Source organism: Plecotus auritus (assembly GCF_963455305.1).
Source record: "Plecotus auritus genome assembly, chromosome: X".
NCBI lineage: Eukaryota > Metazoa > Chordata > Mammalia > Chiroptera > Vespertilionidae > Plecotus > Plecotus auritus.
This window is the reverse complement of record NC_137784.1, coordinates 2914432-2934283: the sequence shown is the minus strand read 5'-3', so window position 1 is coordinate 2934283 and position 19852 is coordinate 2914432. Positions and strand designations below refer to the sequence as shown.

The 19852-nt window shown below is 53.8% G+C and overlaps 1 protein-coding gene across 5 annotated transcripts in view; it reads right to left on the bottom strand.

Moving 5' to 3' along the window:
• TBL1X (transducin beta like 1 X-linked) overlaps positions 1-19852 on the bottom strand; it is a 137655-nt gene that overhangs the window by 13412 nt on the left and 104391 nt on the right. For 4 of the 5 annotated variants that reach the window (XM_080653579.1, XM_080653581.1, XM_080653582.1 and 1 more), the window contains 8 exons: positions 17287-17363; positions 13228-13332; positions 4622-4767; positions 2056-2344; positions 1332-1464; positions 865-1006; positions 311-374; positions 95-192 (listed from right to left, as the gene is read on the bottom strand). In XM_080653579.1, the coding sequence (XP_080509705.1) occupies positions 95-192; positions 311-374; positions 865-1006; positions 1332-1464; positions 2056-2344; positions 4622-4767; positions 13228-13285 (930 nt within the window). In that variant the 5' untranslated portion in view covers positions 13286-13332; positions 17287-17363. The remainder of the gene's footprint in view (positions 1-94; positions 193-310; positions 375-864; positions 1007-1331; positions 1465-2055; positions 2345-4621; positions 4768-13227; positions 13333-17286; positions 17364-19852) is intronic. The other variant, XM_080653578.1, reaches the window with a different exon arrangement.

Sequence of the window (19852 nt, the reverse complement as noted above, 5' to 3'; positions counted from 1 at the left end):
AAAGCCTCAGATTTCAAAGAAACCACGATGTTATCCAGAGGTTCAACACCAATAAGCGTCTACAGGTCAAAGACGTATTTTAGCGAATACTCACTTTGTCCACACCAGCGCTCAAAATGTAATTCCCCTTTTTGTTCCATTTCAAGGCAAAGATGGGGCCTTTGTGTTGGCCTAAGGTGCTGGCCAGGTTACCTGTTGAGTAAGTAAACAAACAACAAACACGCTGACTTCAAGGCCATGGCCGTTCACGTGGCGCTTCCACACCAAAGCCGCTCTTCTCCGACCCCAACCCGAGGGTGGCAGCACTCACCGTCTTCCGTCCAGATTCTCGCAAAGCCATCGTAGGAGCCTGTAGCCAGCAGCGTCCCATCGCTCTGCGGGCCGGAAAGAAACAGGCCAACAGAAACAGCTTAGCAGAGCAGTTCTGACACAGGGAAGAGAACCTCTCACCCCAGGGCTAGAACATTCTCACATTGATAACTGGTCCCCAGCCCGGCCGGTGTGGCTCAGGGGTTGAGCGTCGACCTGTGAACCAGGATTCCCGGTCAGGGAATGTACCCGGGTTGCAGGCTTGATCCCCAGTGGTGGGGCGTGCAGGAGGCAGCTGGTTGATGACTCTCTCTCATCATCGATGTTTCTATCTCTCCCTCTTTCTTCCTCTCTGAGATCAATAAAAACATTAAAAAAAAAGAAATATGAAGGTAGAAGTCATGTTTCCTTGGCTGCTCGGAGACGCAGGCTAATGCTGGGAAGGAGCCCGACATGACCTGGCTAGCACTCAGGAAGGGAGCCCCGCGTCCCCAGCACCCCCGCACCCCACGTGGCACCAGGCGGCCCAGCACGTGGGAGGCGGCCGGGGCTTACGTTCCAGTCCAGCGAGGTCACGTCCTTGTTGCTGGGCACGTCGTGGCCGCCCTCGCGGATGCAGTGCCGCAGCACGAGCTGGGTGGACGCCCCGTTGCTTCTCTCGTTCAGGTTCCAGATCCGCGCCGTTGAGTCTCCGGACCTGCAGAAGGAAGCGCCCCGCAGTCAGCTACCAGCGTGCCTTGGGTTTCTCCCTTTTCCCACCATGCAACCGTGTCAGGGCCCGCAGCCGACGGGCAGAGGCAGGCCACGGCTCCAGGCCAAGCGGCTCGGGCCGGGCACCGCGAGAGACCCAGGGGCACGGCCTGCCCTAAGCCCAACCCAAGGCAGGGGTGCCCCAGGCTTCGGTCTGCACCCCTGGGCAGGTGCCCAGGTAGGTGAGAGGGAACGCGCTCCGGAGGCGGGACTGTACTGCGCGCAGAGCAGCTGGGCTCCCCGCCCAGGGCACCCCAGGCTGACGCCCTTACCCCGAGGCCAGGAGGTCGCTGACGGGGTTCCAGGCGCAGATGAAGACCTCAGACTCGTGGCCCCGAAGCACCGTGGCTTTGTTGGGTGGGATCTCAACGTCCCCGTCTATTTCCATGGGCTTCGAGTGGTTATCTGTGGGAGCGAACGGAAGCCGCGTGGCTGAGCAACGTAGGACGGACGTGAAGAATTCGGTGGCCTGCACCTGCTCACGGTAACCTGCCACGGGGCTGCGCTGTGGCCAGGAGGCTGGATGTGAGGAGGCCACGGGGTGAGGTGTAAACACCATCGTCACCTCGACCCTCAGGGCCGGGGCGGCTGCACAGCTGATCCGAGGGAAGCAAATTTCACCCAGGGAAGAACACTCACATCTGCCTAGGACAGTGGTCGGCAAACTCATTAGTCATCAGAGCCAAATAGCAACAATACAACGGCTGAAATTTCTTTGGAGAGCCAAATTTTTTAAACTTAAACTTCTTCTAATGCCACTTCTTCAAAATAGACTCGCCCAGGCCAGGGTATTTTGTGGAAGAGCCACACTCCAGGGGCCAAAGAGCCGCATGTGGCTCGCAAGCCGCAGTTTGCCGACCGCAGGCCTAGGACATACACAGGTGTACGCACATACATCCACACGCACACATACACAGTTGCACACAACCGAACACAGGCACATGTGTGCACAGATACACATGCACCCGCATCTGCATACTACATGCCCGCACTTACTTATGGCATGTGCTCCATTCTCCTCCCCGTTCACTGTGGCTTCCCCATTCTTTGGGGCGTTGGGCTGGGAAACAGCTGCTGGGGTCACCGTGGCTGTCGTGGCTGTCGTGGCCACCGTGGCTGCTGCTGCTGCTGCTGCTGCTGCCGCTGCCGCTGCGGCTGCCGCACTGGCCTGCTGCTGTGCGAGCTTCTCCCGGAAGGCCTGCTGCCTCGTCTGCACCACATCGGGCATCACGGCATCGATCAGGGACAGGGACTCTATGGGGCGGCCATCGAACACCGTGCCATCCTGGGGGAAGCCAGGGGACGGCCATCAGCCCCGAAGCTCCTGGCACTGGGCTATTGGCACCGCAGGCAGACAGGTGCGGGCAGAGGCGAGGAGGGGCAGGCGGTGGGCAGTGTGTGTGGGGGCTGAGCCTGGGTGTAGGACAGGGCGTAATGCTGTCCTCAGTGGGGGACCCAATGTTTGGTAAATACCACACTGAACTGGGGCACTGCCGTATTTCATGTAAAAGGTGCTCTACTGTAGCTGAGGCACTGCTGTATTTCATATAAAAGGTGCTCTACTGTAGCTGGGGCACTGCCATATTTAATGTAAAAGGTGCTCTTTGTAGCTGAAGCACTGCCGTATTTCATGTAAAAGGTGCTCTACTGTATCTGAGGCACTATCATATTTCATGTAAAAGGTGCTCTACTGTATCTGAGGCACTATCATATTTCATGTAAAAGGTGCTCTACTGTATCTGAGGCACTATCATATTTCATGTAAAAGGTGCTCTACTGTATCTGAGGCACTATCATATTTCATGTAAAAGGTGCTCTACTGTATCTGAGGCACTATCATATTTCATGTAAAAGGTGCTCTACTGTATCTGAGGCACTATCATATTTCATGTAAAAGGTGCTCTACTATAGCTGGGGCACTGCCGTATTTCATGTAAAAGATGCTCTACTACTGTATCTGGGGCACTACTGGATCTCATATAAAAGATGCTCTCCCAGATCCAATGATTCTCAATGACGGAGGGGTGCTCGCTCAGGGGCCTTGGGCTACGCCTGGACACCTTTCCTGTTGTCAAGGTGGGACAGAAAATGCTGCTGACGTGGCGGTGGAGACCCGGGAGCTGCTCAACGCCCTGCCGGTCACAGGATGCCCCCTCCCAGGAACGCCCAGCGCCCCCAGGCTGAGAAAGCTGCGAGGACAGGTGTGGGAAGTCCCTGCGGGTAACCGCCTGCCGTGTGGGAGAGCGTGTCTGCAGAAAGCTCGGCCCAAATCAGGGCCTCGTGCACCGGGAGGGCCTCCCTCTGAGAACATCCGCCTATTGACTGGGGGCACTGCCTATCGGCGGCCCCGGGAGATGCCTCCATGCCCAGTCGGTGGCTCAGCATCGTCCCGTACCCCAAAAGGTCGTGGGTTTGACCCCCAGTTGGGACACGTGCGGGAGGCAACCGATGGATGTTTCTCTCACATTGCTGTTTCTCTCTCTTCCTTCCTCTAACATCAATAAACACATCTTCAGGTGAGGATAAAAAAAAGAAACGTCCCCCCAGCTGGTTTGGGCCAGTGGACAGAGCGTCAGCCTGTGGACTGAAGGGTCCCGGGTTCGATTCCCGGTCAAGGGCACATGCCCGGGGTGCAGGCTCCATCCCCAGTGTTGTGGCATGCAGGAGGCAGCCGATCCATGATTCTCTCTCATCACTGATGTTTTTATCTCTCTCCCTCTCCCTTCCTCTCTGAAAAAAATAAAATAAAACTGCCCCTGCATGTAAAATTGGCCCAACTACCCAGTGAGCCCAACCTAAAAAGAGGGGGGATACGAGCAAATGGACACCATTTTACTTTGTCATTACGGTCACCTTCTCCCACCAGCTCTCTGGTGAGCACTGCCACCAGTCCGGCACCTGAAATGCTCTTGAGTAGGACAGTCACCCCTGTCCTTCCCCGATCCTCTGACTGCACGTCAGGGTCACTCGCAGGACCGATTCTACAGAACAAGTCTTGAGGTCCCCGGGGAAGCAGCGGGCTCAGAGAGCGCGGGGAAGGACGCCCCTTCTGTGCTCGGCACGGTGCACGCCTGCCCCGAGGTGGGACGTGGAGGGAGGTCAGCTGTGTTTTCAGAGGGGGGAGCGCACGTGACACCGCGGTGCTCGGTCAGCAGCTGGCCAGCTGCGTGTGCATGTGGAAACCATGACGCTCAGCAGCCGGCCATCCGTGTGTGCGTATGGAAACCAAGACCCTCAGTAGCCGGCCATCCATGTGTGCGTGTGGAGACCATGATGCTTAGCAGCCGGCCAGCCATGTGTGCGTGTGGAGACCATGCTGCATGACGCTCAGCAGCCGGCCAGCCACGTGTGCGTGTGGAAAACACTTGGGTGCACGGGGCCTGGACAGCTCACTCCCTGTGTGTGCCCAGGCCCGCCGTCCCTGCAGCCTGCAGTGAAGCCACCCACTCTCCCATCCCGTCGAGGACCTCCGGGCTGCGTGCAGGATGGGGCCTGTTGCCAGCCCTCCCAGGACCAGAGAGAGGGGCTGGCGGGCCGCCCCGCCGGGGAGGGGTGCACATACCTCGTTGATGCTGATCTCGGCCTCCACGTACTGCAGCCCCTTCTGCAAGATGGAGATGAGGGCGGCGGGCGGCACCAGCGTCCCGTTGATGTTCGACTGGCTGATGTGGCTCTCGATACCGAAGGTGAACGCCGAGTGGGAGAAGCCTGCAGCCAGACAGGGAAGGCGGGGCGTGAGCCTGGAGGCAGGCGGAGGCACGGCCACGGGCACGAAGGGGCACCGGGCCTCAATCACCTAATCAATGCAGGGCCCCCCGGCTTCTGGTTTTGGGAGAAGCGGGCGGGGGCAAGGGGAGACACAGGCCCAGGGAGACCCACATTTGCCCAGGATGGAAAACAGCTTTGGGGGTAGAGCCATCTCAGCTTTATTTTTATTTACTTATTTATTTTTTTTAATATATTTTATTGATTTTTTACAGAGAGGAAGGGAGAGGGATAGAGAGTTAGAAACATCGATGGGAGAGAAACATCCCTCAGCTGCCTCCTGCACACCTCCTACTGGGGATGTGCCCGCAACCAAGGTACATGCCCTTGACCGGAATCGATCCCGGAACCCTTGAGTCTGCCAGCCGACGCTCTATCCACTGAGCAACACCGGTCAGGGCTATTTTTATTTTTTTAATTGATTTCAGAGAAGAAGGGAGAGAGAGAGAAACGTCAATGATGAGAGAGAACCATAGATCAGCTGCCCGCTGCACACCCCCACTGAGCCCCAAACCTGATGAGGACATTTATTTTATTTTATTTTTTTATATATTTTATTGATTTTTTTACAGAGAGGAAGGGAGAGGGATAGAGAGTGAGAAACATCGATGGGAGAGAAACATCGATCAGCTGCCTCCTGCACACCTCCCACTGGGGATGTGCCCGCAACCAAGGTACATGCCCTTGACCGGAATCGAACCCGGGACCCTTCAGTCCGCAGGCCAACGCTCTATCCACTGAGCCAAACCAGCTAGGGCCTGATGAGGACATTTAGAAAGGAATATCCCAGACCGGCTGGCGTGACTCACTGGTTGAGCGCTGACCTACGGAACCAGGAGGTCACGGTTCAAGTTCCAGTCAGGGCACATGCCCGGGTTGCAGGCTCGATCCCCAGTTGGGGGGCGTGCGGGAGGCAGCGGATACATGACTCCCTCCATCATGGATGTTTCTCTCCCTCTCCCTCCCTCTCTCTGAAATCAATAAAATATATTTTAAAAAAGGAGCATCCCAGCCCAGCTGGCCTCGGTGAGATGCACGTTAATTCCCCAGATTCAGCACGGAGGCTGAATTTAGCAACAGAAAAGGACACGATGTCCAAGCCAAGCAGGGTGTACTCCAGGAACACAGGGCTTCCTGTCAGAAAACAAACCAGCGAGTTCACCACGTTGGAAAGAGGAAGGTTCTGGAACCAGATGGCCGATCTGAATCCTAGCTTTCTGCCTTGCTGGCAGTGTGACTTGGGGAACTCAGCACCCTGTCCACACCCTGGGTTTCTCCTTGTAAAAGAGGGAGCAGCTCCGCCTCCTTCCTGGGGGTTAATCTTTTCATCTGAGACGTAATTGGAATCATGCCTGGCAAACAGTAGGTGCTCAATAAATGTGAGCTACACACCCCAAGTACCAGGAGGTCGCCCCCGGGAGGAAGAGCGATCCCGCCCAGATGTCCACAGTACGAGGCTGAGAAACCCTGACCTTCACGAATGACCTCAAACAAAGCCTTTAGATCAGCGATGGGGAACCTTTTGCTGCCAAGGGCCATGGGGAGATTTGTAACATCATTCGGGGGCCCTACAAAATGATCACCTTCAACATGAGCCTGCTCCGGTTGGTCAGACATTGAATGAGCTCACCCCGAATGCCTTGGAGGGCCAGACCCAATGATTTCGTGGGCCTCATACGGCCCGAGGGCCGGACGTTCCCCACCCCTGCTGTAAAGTTTTCAAAGCTAGAGGAGTGTTTCCTTTAGAAACTAAGAAAAAGAAGTAATAAAGTTGATGTAAAAAGAAACAAAAACCAAGAATTTAAAAAATGCCCTAGCCGGTTTGGCTCAGCGGATAGAGCATCGGCCTGCGGACCAAAGGTTTCCCGGGTTCGATTCCGGTCAAAGGCAGGTACCTTGACTGCAGGCTCCTCCCTGGCCCAGGCCCTGGTCGGGGTGTGTACAGGAGGCAACCCATCGATGTGTTTTTCTCACATTGATGTTTCTCTCTGTCTTTCCCTCTCCCTTCCAATCTCTCTGAAAATCAATGGAAAAATATCCTCGGGTGAGGATTAAAAAAACAAAAAAGAGCCTAACCGGTGTGGCTCAGTGGGTAGAGCGCCGGCCTGCGGACTCAAGGGTCCCAGGTTCGATTCCAGTCAAGGGCACGTACCTTGGTTGTGGGCACATCCCCAGTAGGGAGGGTGGGGGATGCAGCTGATAAAGAAGAAAAAACCATAAAAATGACAAATTAAAAACAAACGGACACACCCACAAGCAATTCTGTGAGCGGGGTTAGGCAGCCCTGTTGGGGGCAGCCTGATGCTGTGTAATGGGGAAGCAAAGTTCAGCGGTGTGCACGGGCTCGTGTGAGGAATCCCGCTCTCGTGTGGACAACGCTGTGCCAGGGGCCGGGCCCCATGGCACCCTCAGTGCCCCCTGCTGCCCCCCGAGGACCGCGGCTACTATGCACAAGGCCCGCTCCGCACTGGGCCTGCACACTGCTTACGGAAAGGAAATTCTCACTCATACTCAAAAGCACTGGGAGAAACAAGAGCTATTCCTGAGTGTCAGAAAATTGCGTAGGGCACCCCATTTTCTGGGGGTGGTGGAGGAAACTCAATAAATCAGAGGTGCTTAATCCAAGGGGTTCCTTCCTATCTACCCTGCTGCCCGTAACTGCTCTGCTGATGGCCGAGGCTGAGAGCACCCCATCGCGCAGCCAGTTCAACGCAACCTCGACTGGGCTAGTATCTTCTCCAAGAAGATCTGATCTGAACAGAAACGCCCAGGGAAGAAGGAATATCATCCTCCATGTCACCTCAGGAACAAAACCCTTCTCCTGCCCCTAGGAATACTCTGGGTCCTGTAGGGGCCTGCACCCCCATCCCTGATTGATCACACTCGACGGGGCCGGTGGTTCCCCCATTGGAAGGTACGTTTCCCCCACAGGAAGATGTGTTCCCCACAGGAAGGTGCATTTCCCCCACAGGAAGGTGAATTTCCCCCACAGGAAGATAGGTTCCCATACAGGAAGGTGCGTTCCCCCACAGGAAGGTGCATTTCTCCCACAAAAACGTGCGTTTACACCCAGGAAGGTGCATTTCCCCTATAGAAAGGTGCAATTCCACACAGGAAGGTGTGCTTCCCCAACAGGAAGGTGCGTTCTCTCTACAGGAAGCTGCGTTCCCCCACAGGAAGGTGAATTTCCCCCACAGGAAGATGTGTTCCCTCACAGGAAGGTGTGTTTCTCCCAGAGGATGAAGGATTCTCCCACAGGAAGGTGTGTTCAATCACAAGAAGGTGCCTTTCCCCCACCTAAAGAAGGGTTCCCTAGCAGATAGGTGCATTTCCCCCACAGGAAGATAGGTTCCCATACAGGAAGGTGCGTTCCCCCACAGCAAGGTGTGTTTCCCCCACAGAAAGGTATGTTTTCCCCACAGAAAGGTATGTTTCCCCCACAGAAAGGTATGTTTCCCCCACAGGAAGAATGGTTTCCCCAGAGGAAGGTGTTTTTCCCAACAGGAAGGTGCATTTCTCCCACAGGAAGGGTTCCTGCACAGGAAGGTGAGTTTCCCCCATAGGAAGATGTGTTCCCCCACAGGAAAGTGTGTTTCCCCCACAGGAAGTTGCGTTCCCCCACAAAAACCTGTGTTCCCCCACAGGAAGATTAGGTTCTGACACAGGAAGATGAGTTCCCCCACAGGGAGAGGGGTTCCCATTCAAGAAGGTGCATTTCCCATAGCTAGGTGCATTTGCCCACAGTAAGATGCATTCTCCCACCGGAAGGTTTGTTTCCCCCACAGGAAGATGTGTTCCCTCATAGGAAGGTGCACTTCCCCCACAGGAAGGGGCATTTTCCCCCAAGATGAAGGGTTCCCCACAGGAAGGTGCCTTTCCCACACAATAGGGTTCGTTTTCCCCAAGGAAGAAGGGTTCACCCCACAGAAAAGTGGGATTCCTCCACAGGAAGGTGTGTTTCCCCGAAGGAAGAAGTGTTTCCCACAGGAAAATGCGTTCCCGCACAGGAAGGTACAATCCCCCCACAGGAAGGTAAGTTCCCACACAGGAAGGCGCGTTTCCTCCAGAGGAAGATGTGTTCACCCACAGGAAGAAGGGTTCCTGTACAGGAAGGTGCATTTCCCCACAGGAAGATGCGTTCCCCCACAGGACGGTGTGTTTACTCCACAGGAAGAAGGGTTCCCGCACAGGAAAGTGCATTTCCCCCACAGGAAGGTGTGTTCCCCCGAAACAAGGTGCATTTCCCCCAAAGGAAGATGTATTCCCCCAGAGGAGGGTGCATTTTCCCCATAGGAAAAAGGGTGTCTTCACAGGAAGGTGCATTTCCCCCAAAGGAAGGTGCGTTTCCCCCCACAGGACGAAGGGTTCCCACAAAAGGAAGGTGCATTTCCCCCAATAAAAGATGTGTCTCCCAACTCCCGGGGTGAAGGGTTCCCCCACAGGAAGGTGCCCTTTCCTCAGAGGAGGGTGCATTTCTCCCACAGAAAGGTGTTTCCCCACAAGAAGGTGCATATCCCCCACAGGAACAAGGGTTTCCCCACAGTAAGGTGTTTTTCCCCATAGGAAAATGCATTTCCACCACAAGAAGAAAAGTTCCCCTATAGGGAGAAGGGTTCCCTCACAGGAAGGTGGGTTCACCCCACAGGAAAGTGAGATTCTCCCACAGGAAGGTGCATTTCCCCACAGGAATATGCATTTCCCCACAGGAAGGTGCGTTTCCTCCAAAGGAAGGTGCATTTCCCCAAAGGAAGATGGGTTCCCCCAAAACAAGGTGCGTTTCCTGCAAAGGAAGATGTGTTTTCCCAGAGAAAGGTGCATTTACCCCACAGGAAGAATGTTTTCCCCACAGGAAGGTGCATTTCCCCCACAGGAAAGAGTGTTCCCTCACAGGAAGTTGCGTTTCCCCCGAAGGAAGATGTGTTTCCCTACAGGAAGGTGCGTTTTCTTTCTTCCTTCCTTCCTTCCTTTCTTCCTTTCTCTCTCTCTCTCTCTCTCTCTCTCTCTCTCTCTCTCTCTCTCTCCCCTTCCTTCCTTCCCTCCCTCCCCCCTCCCTCTTTCTTTAAAAATATTTTTATTGATTTCAGAAAGGAAGGGAGAGGGAGAGATAGAAACATTAATGAGAGAAAATCACTGATGGGCTGCCTCCTGCATGCCCCTGCACTGGGGACCAAACTTGCAACCTGGGCATGTGTCTTGACCAGGAATCGAACCATGACCTCATAGTTCATAGGTTGATGCTCAACCACTGAGCCATGCCAGCTGGGTAGGAAGGTATGTTTCCACCAAAGGAAGAATGGTTTCCCCACAGGAAGGTGGGTTCACCCGACAAGAAAGTGTGATTCCCCCATAGGAAGGTGCATTTCCCCACAGGAAGGTGCCTTTCCCCCACAGGATTATGCACTTCTCCACAGGAAGGTGCGTTTACTTCACAGGAAGAAGGGTTCCCGCACAGGAAGGTGCATTTCCCCCAAAGAAAGATGCATTTCCCCAAAAGAAGATGGGTTCCCCCAAAACAAGGTGTGTTTCCCGCAAAGGAAGATGTGTTTTCCCAGAGAAAGGTGCGTTTACCCCACAGGAAGAATGTTTTCCCCAAAGGAAGTTGCATTTCCCCCATAGGAAAGAGTTCCCTCACAGAAAGTTGTGTTTCCCCCACAGGAAGGTGTTTTTCCCCACAGGAAGGTGCATTTCCACCACAGGAAGAAGGGTTCTGCCACACGAAGGTGCACTTCTCCCACAAGAAGGCGCATTCCCCCCACAGGATGAAGGATTCCCCCACAGGAAGGTGTGTTTCCCTCACAGGAAGATTAGGTTCCCACACAGGAAGGTGCATTTCCTCCAAAGGAAGAAGTGTTCCCCCCACAGGAAGGTGTGTTTCTCCCAATGGGAGAATGGTTTCCCCACAGAAAGATGTGTTCACCTACAGGAAGATGTATTCCACTACAGGAAGATGTGTTCCCCCACAGAATGATGGGTTCCCTCACAGGAAGCTGCATTTCCCCCCTCAGAAAGATGCGCTCCCCTACCGGAAGGTGTGTTTGCCCCACAGGAAGGTGTTTTCCCCCACTGGAAGGTGTATTTCCACCACAAGAAGAAGAGTTCCCCTACAAGGTGTGCTCCTCTACCGGAAGGTGCGTTTCCCCCATAGGAAGATGTGTTCCCATACAGGAAGGTGTGTTCCCCATTAAAGGAAGGTGTGTTCCCCCCACAGGAAGAATAGGTTCCCCCACAGGAAGGTTCTCACACAGGAAGGTGCATTTCCCCCAAAGGAAGAAGTGTTTCCCCCAATGGGAGAATTGTTTCTCCACAGAAAGAAGTGTTCACCTATAGGAGGATGTGTTCCACCACAGAACGATAGGTTCCCTCACAGGAAAGTGTGTTCCCCTGCGTCCCCCCCACTGCCCCTGCCCCACAGGAAGATGGGCTCCCCTACAGAAAGGTGCATTTCCCAAAAGGTACATGTGTTTCCTCATTGGAAGGTGCGTTCCTACACAGGAAGGTGCATTTCCCCACAGGAAGATGCGTTCTCCCACAGGAAGGTGCGTTTCCCCTATAGGAAGATGTGTTCCCCCAGAGGAAGATGTGCTTACCTACAGGAAGCTGTTTTCTCTCACAGGAAAGTGTGTTCCTCCCACAGAAAGGTGCGTTTCCCCAAAAGGTACATGTGTTCCCTCACAAAAAGGTGCCTTTCCGCCACAGGAAAATGAATTCCCCAGCAGGAAGATATGTTGCCTCACAGGAAGGTGTGTTGCCCCCACTGGCATGAGTGTTCGTCCCACAGGAAGATAAGGTTCCCCCACAGGAAGGTGCCTTTCCCGCACGGATAGATGTGTTCTCTCACAGGAAGGTGCGTTTCCCCCACAGGAAGCTGCATTCCCCTACAGGAAGGTGCGTTTCCCCAGAGAAAGGTGCCTTTCCCTGACAGAAAGGATTCCCACACAGGAAGATAAATTTCCCCCACAGGAAGTTGAGTTTCCCCCACTGGAAGATGTGTTTCTTCACAGGAATGTGTGTTTTCCCCACAAGAAGATGTTTTCTCTCACAGGAGGGTGTGTTTTCCCCACAGGAAGGTTAGGTTTCCACAAAAGAAGGTACCTTTCCCTAAAAGGAAGATGAATTTCCTCCCCAGGAAGTTGAGTATCCCCCACCGAAAGATGTGTTTCTTCACAGGAAGGTGTGTTTCCCCCACAAGAAAAAGGGTTCCCACACAGGAAGGTGCATTTCCCTCAGGAAGATGAGTTCCCCCACAGGAAGATGTGTTCTCCCACAGGAAGATGTGTTTTTCACAGGAAGGTGTGTTCCTCCCACAGGAAGGTATGTTTCCCTCACAGGAAGATCAGATTCCCCCACAGGAAGGTAGGTTCCCCAGGGGAAGATATGTTCCTTTCAGGAAGCTGTTTTCCCTGACAGGAAGGTACATTCCTCTGACAGAAAGGTGCGTTTGCCCAAAAGGTACACGTGTTCCCTCACAAAAAGGTGACTTTCCCCCACAGGAAAATGAATTCCCCAGCAGGAAGATGTGTTGCCTCACAGGAAGGTGCATTGCCCCCATTGGCATGTGTGTTCCCCCCACAGGAAGGTAAGGTTCCCCCACAGGAAGATGTGTTTCCCCACAGGAAGACGTGTTCCCTCACAGGAAAGTCACCCCACAGCAAGATTAGGTTCCCCCATAGGAAAATAGGTTCCCACACAGGAAGGTGCGATTCCCTAAAGGAAGATGTGCTCGCCCACATGAAGGTGTATTTCCCCCTCAAGAAAAAGGGTTCCCGTATAGGAAGGTGCGTTTTCCCCACAGGTAGGTGCATTTCCCCACAGTAAAATGCATTCCCCCACAGGAAGATGTGTTTCCTCAAAGAAGGTGCATTTTCCCCTCAGGAAGGTGCGTTCCCCCACAGGAAGGTGACTTTTGCCCACGGCAGGGTGTGTTTCCCCCACAGATAGGTGTGTTTCCTCCATAGAAAAGTGTGTTTCCTCCACAGGAAGAAGATTTTCCCCATAGGAAGATGTTTTTCTCCACAGAAAGGTGCATTTCCACCACAGGAAGAAGGGTTCCCTCACAAGAAGGTATGTTTCCCCCACAGGAAGATGTGTTCCCCCACAACAAGATGTGTTCCCCCACAGGAAGGTGTGTTCCCCCACAGGAAGGTGTGTTCCCCCCGCATAGGAAGATTAGGTTTCCCCAAAGGAAGATAGGTTCCCCCACAGGAAGGTGTGTTCCCCCCATAGGAAGATTAGGTTTCCCCAAAGGAAGATAGGTTCCCCCACAGGAAGGTGTGTTGCCCCCAAAGGAAGTTGCGTTTCCCCCACAGGAAGATGTGTCCCCTTACAGAAAGGGGCGTTCCCCCATGGGAATATGAGTTCCCCCACAGAAAGGTGGTTTCCCCCACAGAAGCGGAGTGACCTTACCTGACTCCTGGAGGTAGCGATACACCAGGAAGTTCACCTCGTCGCTGGTTATGCTCATCTTAGCCTCACCTCGCAGCCACGAGGCCTGTGGAAGCGAGAGCCACCCTGTGAGACAGGTGAGGAGAAAATGGAGAGTTTTCAAACACGCCTGTAGTTCTTTTTTCTTCTGCACTTAACACATTTTATTTTTATTGTTTTTAGAGAGGAAGGGAGATGGGGGGAGAGAAACATCCATGATGAGGGAGAATCATGGATCGGCTGCCTCCTGCACGCCCCACACTGGGGATCGAGCCCACAACCCCAGGCATGTGCCCTGACCAGAAGGGAGTCGATCCGTGACCTCCTGGTTCCCAGGTAGATGCTCAACCACCGAGCCACGCCAGGCTTTTCTCTGTACTTTCTGAGGAGAGTGGAAGAAAACAACTCCCATGACGTTATAGCCACGAAGCTAACTCGTGTCTGCTTCTTGTTATGTTGCGTGATCATGTGTTACATACAAACTTCACAGCTATTGATATAAAAAGCATATATCCCCCCTGGCCGGCGCTACTCAATGGTAGAGCATTAGCCGGGGCACCCAATGGTCATGGGTTCGATTCCTGGTCAAGAGCACATACCAGGTGGCAGGTTTGATGCCCGGCCCTCGTCGGAGTGAATGCAGGAGGCAACCAATCGATGTGTCTCCCACATTGGTGTTTCTTTCCTTCTCTCTCTCTCTCTCTCCCCCGCCCCCTTTCCTCTAAAAATCAATGGAAAAAATATCCTCAGATGAGGATTAAGAAAAAAGAAAGAAAAAGCATACATCCCGGTGAAACATATCCAATAACAAGAAACATTGCTGTATTTTATAAGGCTGGGATAGGGTCAGGTACAAACCACACCTTTGACCGGCCGAGCCAGCCATGGGGACAAGCCATATACTCTCTCTCTCTCTCTCTCTCTTTCTCTCTCTCTCTCTCTCACACACACACACACACACACACACACACACAGGGCTGGAGTGAAAGAGTGGTTCTGGTCTCCAGCAATGTGCCAAACACTCATGGGCCCGGGGCGGCTCTGCCGTCGGTGCCGAGACTTGAAGGGCACGTGGGCACCGTCTGTTGTGCATGTGGGGAAGGTGGCCTGCGTCTTCTCTGTAAGAACGGTCTCAGCCCTAGCCGGTGTGGCTCAGTGGATAGAGCGTCCGCCTATGGACCAAAGGGTCCCAGGTTCGATTCCCGTCAAGGGCATGTACCTGCGTTGCAGGCTCCTCCCCAGCCCAGGCCCTGGTCGGGACTCGTGCAGGAGGCAACCAATCGACGTGTCCCTCTCACATCGATGTTTCTCTCTGTCTTTCCCTCTCTCTTCCATTCTCTCTGAAAATCCATGGGAAAATATCCTCGGGTGAGGATTAAAAAAAGAATAATAGAAAAAACATTAAAAAACACAAAGAACGGTCTCAGTGGACGCATGGCGTGGCGCCGACACGCCCGTGCTGGCTGCAGAGCTGGGGTAGAAGAGGGCGGACCCGGAGCCCCCTGCTCAGAGCCGACAGGCGGGCCTCTCACCAAGTCTCCACCTCCTCCTAGCTCTAGATCGCAGGGCAAGCTCCGTGACTCGGGTCTGTCATCTCCACATGAAGGGCAGTAGCAGCCCTCTGTGGGGGAGCAGTCGTGAGGGCTAAATGCGTCATATCCCCAGGCCAGGGGCCCCCGCACAGCAGGTCCCAGAAGAGTCGGTTAGGACTTCATTCAGCCAACTGGGCACCACCGCCAGAGAGCAACCTGCAAGGACCTCCTAGGGGATCAGCGGACACCCCCCTCCCCCCAAAACCCACCAGAGCTGGCGGCCTCAGCGTCCTCATCCGTGACTGCACCCCCCAAGCGGCCCTCACAAAGCCCATCAAAAAAAGCCTGGCTGGTGTGGCTCAGTGACTGAGCATCATCCCGTGCACCGAGGTCAGGGTTCGATTCCCGGTCACGGGCACATGCCCGGGTTGTGGGCTCGATCTCCAGTAGGGGGCGTGCAGGAGGCAGCCCATCAATGCTTCTCTCTCAATGTTTCTATCTCTCCCTCTCCTTCTTCTTCCTCTAAAATCAATCAAGCCGAAACCGGTTTGGCTCAGTGGATAGAGCGTCGGCCTGCGGACGGAAGGGTCCCGGGTTCGATTCCGGTCAAGGGCATGTACCTTGGTTGCGGGCACATCCCCAGTGGGAGGTGTGCAGGAGGCAGCTGATCGATGTTTCTCTCGCATCGATGTTTCTAGCTCTCTATCCCTCTCCCTTCCTCTCTGTGAAATATCAATAAAATATATTTTTAAATAAATAAATAAATAAATAAAATCAATCAAAATATATTTTCCTAAAAAAGAAGAATAAAAGAAGGAAAGCACCCCCCCCCCCCCCCCCGCCCGAGGCCGTGTGTGGGTAAGCATTTCCTCCTGGGGACACCTGGGCTCCCCCCTCGGCCCAACCCCTGGCTGGGCTCCGGAACACCGTCTGTTTGCAGCGCCAGGGGGTGCTGTGCGGCCTCTTTTCTTTCTGAAGCAAAAGAGAGCGTTTGCAGCAGCGGCAGGTCCCCCGCGGCCTCGGACGGACGTGAAACACAAAACAGACTGGGAACCACAGGCCCAGTGAGCGGCGGGCGTTTGTTTTCTCGCCTGACCCAGTTGTGACGGAGACGCCGCCCGTTAGGCTGACGGGAGGGCTCCGCCGCCGGGCTCGAGCAGCCGCCTTCCCCGGTGACCCAAAGCCACCACGTCCCCATCGTGTTGCTGGCAAAGGCATTGAAACGCTCATGCCAGCTGGTGGCTTCGCTGGGGTTGCCCCTCTAAGCACAAGTATTCCAACATAAACAATCCTTTGGGTTTAAAGCCCATCAAGACACTGAAGAGAGCCCTAGCCGGTGTGGCTCAGCGGGTAGAGCGTCGGCCTGCGGACGGAAGGGTCCCAGGTTCGATTCCGGTCCAGGGCACATGCCCGGGTTGTGGGCTCGATCCCCAGTAGGGGGCGGGCAGGAGGCAGCCGATCGATGATTCCCTCTCATCATTGATGTTTCTATCTCCCTCTCCCTTCCTCTCTAAAATATCCATATATATATATGTTTAAAATATTGGTTTACAAAATGGAACGTGCATGGTGCTAAATTTTGTTTTGTGTACACACACACACACACACACACACACACACACACACACACACTGTACTCTGCAGAGCAAGCCTCTTTGGAGTGGGTCACACGCACGTATGTGAGTATGTGCTCTTCCCTATTTTGCAGATTTCCTCCTGTGGACTTGGCCCGCTCTCCCATTCATTAAAACCTAATTAAAACCTGGCACCGTCTTTGGAAATAAGCAGCATGTGCGCGAGGCAGCGCTCCCAAGCAGGAAATGGGGCGCAGGGACCGCAGACAGGAGCGGGCCTAGGGGTGGAAAACATCGCTGCTCTCCAAGGAACGAGAGACAGCCCTGGGGGGCAACCTTCAGAGAGGGGCCCTCCTGTGCCAGCTGCCCTTCTGGGTTCATTCATGGCTGGCTGGGCCTTCACCCGACATCCAGGCCCACGTCCACGGAGGATGCGGACCAGACAGAAGACATGGCCGGTCCCGGAGTTACATCCCAAACCACGGGGCGCCTCCACGGGGCGCTGGGTCCTGCCCAGACTGTACACACACCCTATTCACACGTCCTCACTGCCTGCCCCCGCGAGAGAGACAGCAGCTTCCATCGGTTGCCTCCTGCACGCCCCCTACTGGGGGATGGTGCCCGGATCGAACCGTGACCCCCTGGTCCATGGGTCCATGTTCAATCCCCTGAGCTATACCAGCCGGGCCCAGCTTAATTTTAATGCACAGCGTTGAGAAGAGATTGATTTTAGCAGCTGCCATCCTCTCCCGGGAAGACTCAGCGAGGAGAAAGACCTGCATCTTTCTCCCCCGCTCCCGCCCTCCCCTCCCCTCCCCCGCCCCGCCCCCCAAATCACTGCAAACAGGAGGCATTCCCTTTTGACAAAATGCAGTTCCGTTTCACAAGCAGATTTCGGGTAAAAAGACAGACCCAGAGGCAGGCGGGGCGCTTACCTTCACGGTGACTTCATGTGCACCCCTTCGCACTGGTGGGCCCCCCAGCATCCGAGCAGAGAAACCGCAACGTCTGCCTGGGGAGACATGGAGAGCTTTGTGAACACCGAACACCTCACCAATCTGTGGGCCGTACTCGCCTCTGACCTCGCTCCCCACTCCTCTGTTTTCGCCTTCAAATCGATGCCGGTGGTTTCTTTGTCATCCCCACCCAAACGCAGCCCCTCATCTCCGGGTTCCACGTGAGCACAGGCTAGGGAGCTGCACTAGCCAAGGGAGAAGGAGAAAGGCAAATGGCCAGTCCGCCCTGGCGGTGTGGCTCAGGGGTTGAGCATCCGCCTAGGAACCAGGAGGTCAGGGTTCGATTCCCGGTCAGGGCACAGGCCCGGGTTGCGGGCTGGACCCCCAGTGGGGGGCGTGCAGGAGGCAGCCGGTCCATGATTCTCTCTCATCATGGATGTTTCTCCCTCCCTCCCTCCCTCCCTCCCTCCCTCCCCCTCCCTCTCTCTGGAACCAATAAAAACATATATTTTAAATGGCCTGTCAAATTATTATGCTACTTGTGGAAAGTCTGAATGCTAAAATTCTTAAAGTAGGTCCAATTACTTTTCGCTCAGACAAGGCCATCATTTAATGATAACTGAATGCCGCTCTGAAATACCTCTACGCACTGAGCCACGTGCCAGCGGGAATGCGAAGCACACACCCTCCAGGGAGAAAGCCGCTTTAGAGAGACTTCGGACAGGGCTCGGGCGGCGGTAGCAGCAGGGCTGACAGGCACGCCTGGGGTACATACCCACCTCACACACACTACATGCTTGGAGAAACACGGAAGGCGCATCCCAGGGAAAGACAGATAAAAACATCCACGAGGAGAGAGAATCGTGGATCGGCTGCCTCCTGCACGCCCCACACTGGGGATGGAGCCCGCAACCCGGGCCTGTGCCCTTGGCTGGGGCTCAAACCATGACCCCCTGGTTCCTAGGTCCATGCTCAACCCCTGAGCCACACTGGTGAGGCCCACATTTGGGATCGTTGCTCCCCGCTAAGGCTTCCCTAGCACATAGCAAACGGAAGGCACTAGCACTCCTTCACGTTCCACTCCTGTGCCACACGTCTCCAGTCCCCAGGGCTTCCGCCTCAAGGGAACCCTGCCTATCACACTTCCCAGCCAATGAGCACAGCAGGCAGCCAACCAGCGTGTCTTCAGCGCTCCTTGCCTTCACAGCCGTGGGCAAACTACGGCCCGCGGGCCGGATCCGGCTGTTCTATCCGGTTCTCTTGCTCTCCCCTCGGCTCCTTTACTTTGCATTTATATTAGTTCACACAAACACTCCATCCATGCTTTTGTTGCGGCCCTCCGGTCCAGTTTAAGAACCCACGGTGGCCCTCGAGTCAGAAAGTTTGCCCACCCCTGTTAGAATGCCTGTGGTTGGCCCCTCGCCGGCTTGGCCCAGTGGATAGGGTGTCGGCCTGGGGACTGGAGGCTCCCAGCTTCAATCCCAGTCAGGGCACAGGCCCAGGTTGTGGCTCGACCCCCTGTAGGGGGCGTGCAGGAGGCAGCTGATCAATGTTTCTCTCTCATGGCTATTTCTCTCTCTCCCTCCCTAAAAATCAACTTTTAAAAATCTTAATAAACATCCTCAAAAAAAAAAAAAAAAAAAAAAGAGGATATATTAGATAAAAGAAACAATCAGGGTGATTTTTAAAAAAAGCTACCCCTGAAAAAGACACCAATGGTATTTAAACATTTGTTTACAACTTTTAGACCAGGAATCAAAGGGCACAGAGAAAAGCAGGCACAAGGGACCACGGACTTTGCTTATAAAACTGAAATCCTTTCATTATGAGCCAGAACGGGACAAGACTCCTTACGGAAACCTGCAGCAGAAAGCAAATGACTGTTCAGGGCTGGACTGTACATTTACCAGGGGGGAAACAGCCTTATGGTGAAATTGCTAACTACCCTAAAGTGTCCAAATATGAGCAGATGTCACACAATAAACCCCAAACTGCTTGAAAAGGAAGGCATTAAACCCATAATAATTCAGTAAGTGAATAATATATAAACAGTTCTTATTCCAAGCTGCTCACACACACACACACAAAGAAAGCTTTAGAATCAAAATATTCTTCTTTGGTCCAAAAACAGATGGCAACTCACACATTAGAGTCTTGGAGTTGAGGATTATCTTTCATATATGTTGTTCAACTCATTAAGTGCAATTAACATCATCTATGTTCTATAAACGCCAAAAACAGTGGGAAATGGGACTTGGGTTAATAATTCTCCTGGTTATGCAACACAGCAAAATTAATTAGTTCATGGCTAGAAACAATAAATTAAAGTGAGAAATCCGACCTTCCAACCTGTCATTACTGGCTTCCCCATCGTTAGTACACAAATGGAATCACTATCGATAAACAGCGCTGGCCAAAAGTTGACGGACTGCTAAATATTTGTGTAAAACGCAAATCACTTCAACAAACACAACATATTCTTTTGTTTGCTTGTTAATCCTCACCTGAGACTATTTTTCCCCATTGACTTTTTTTTTTTTTTGGC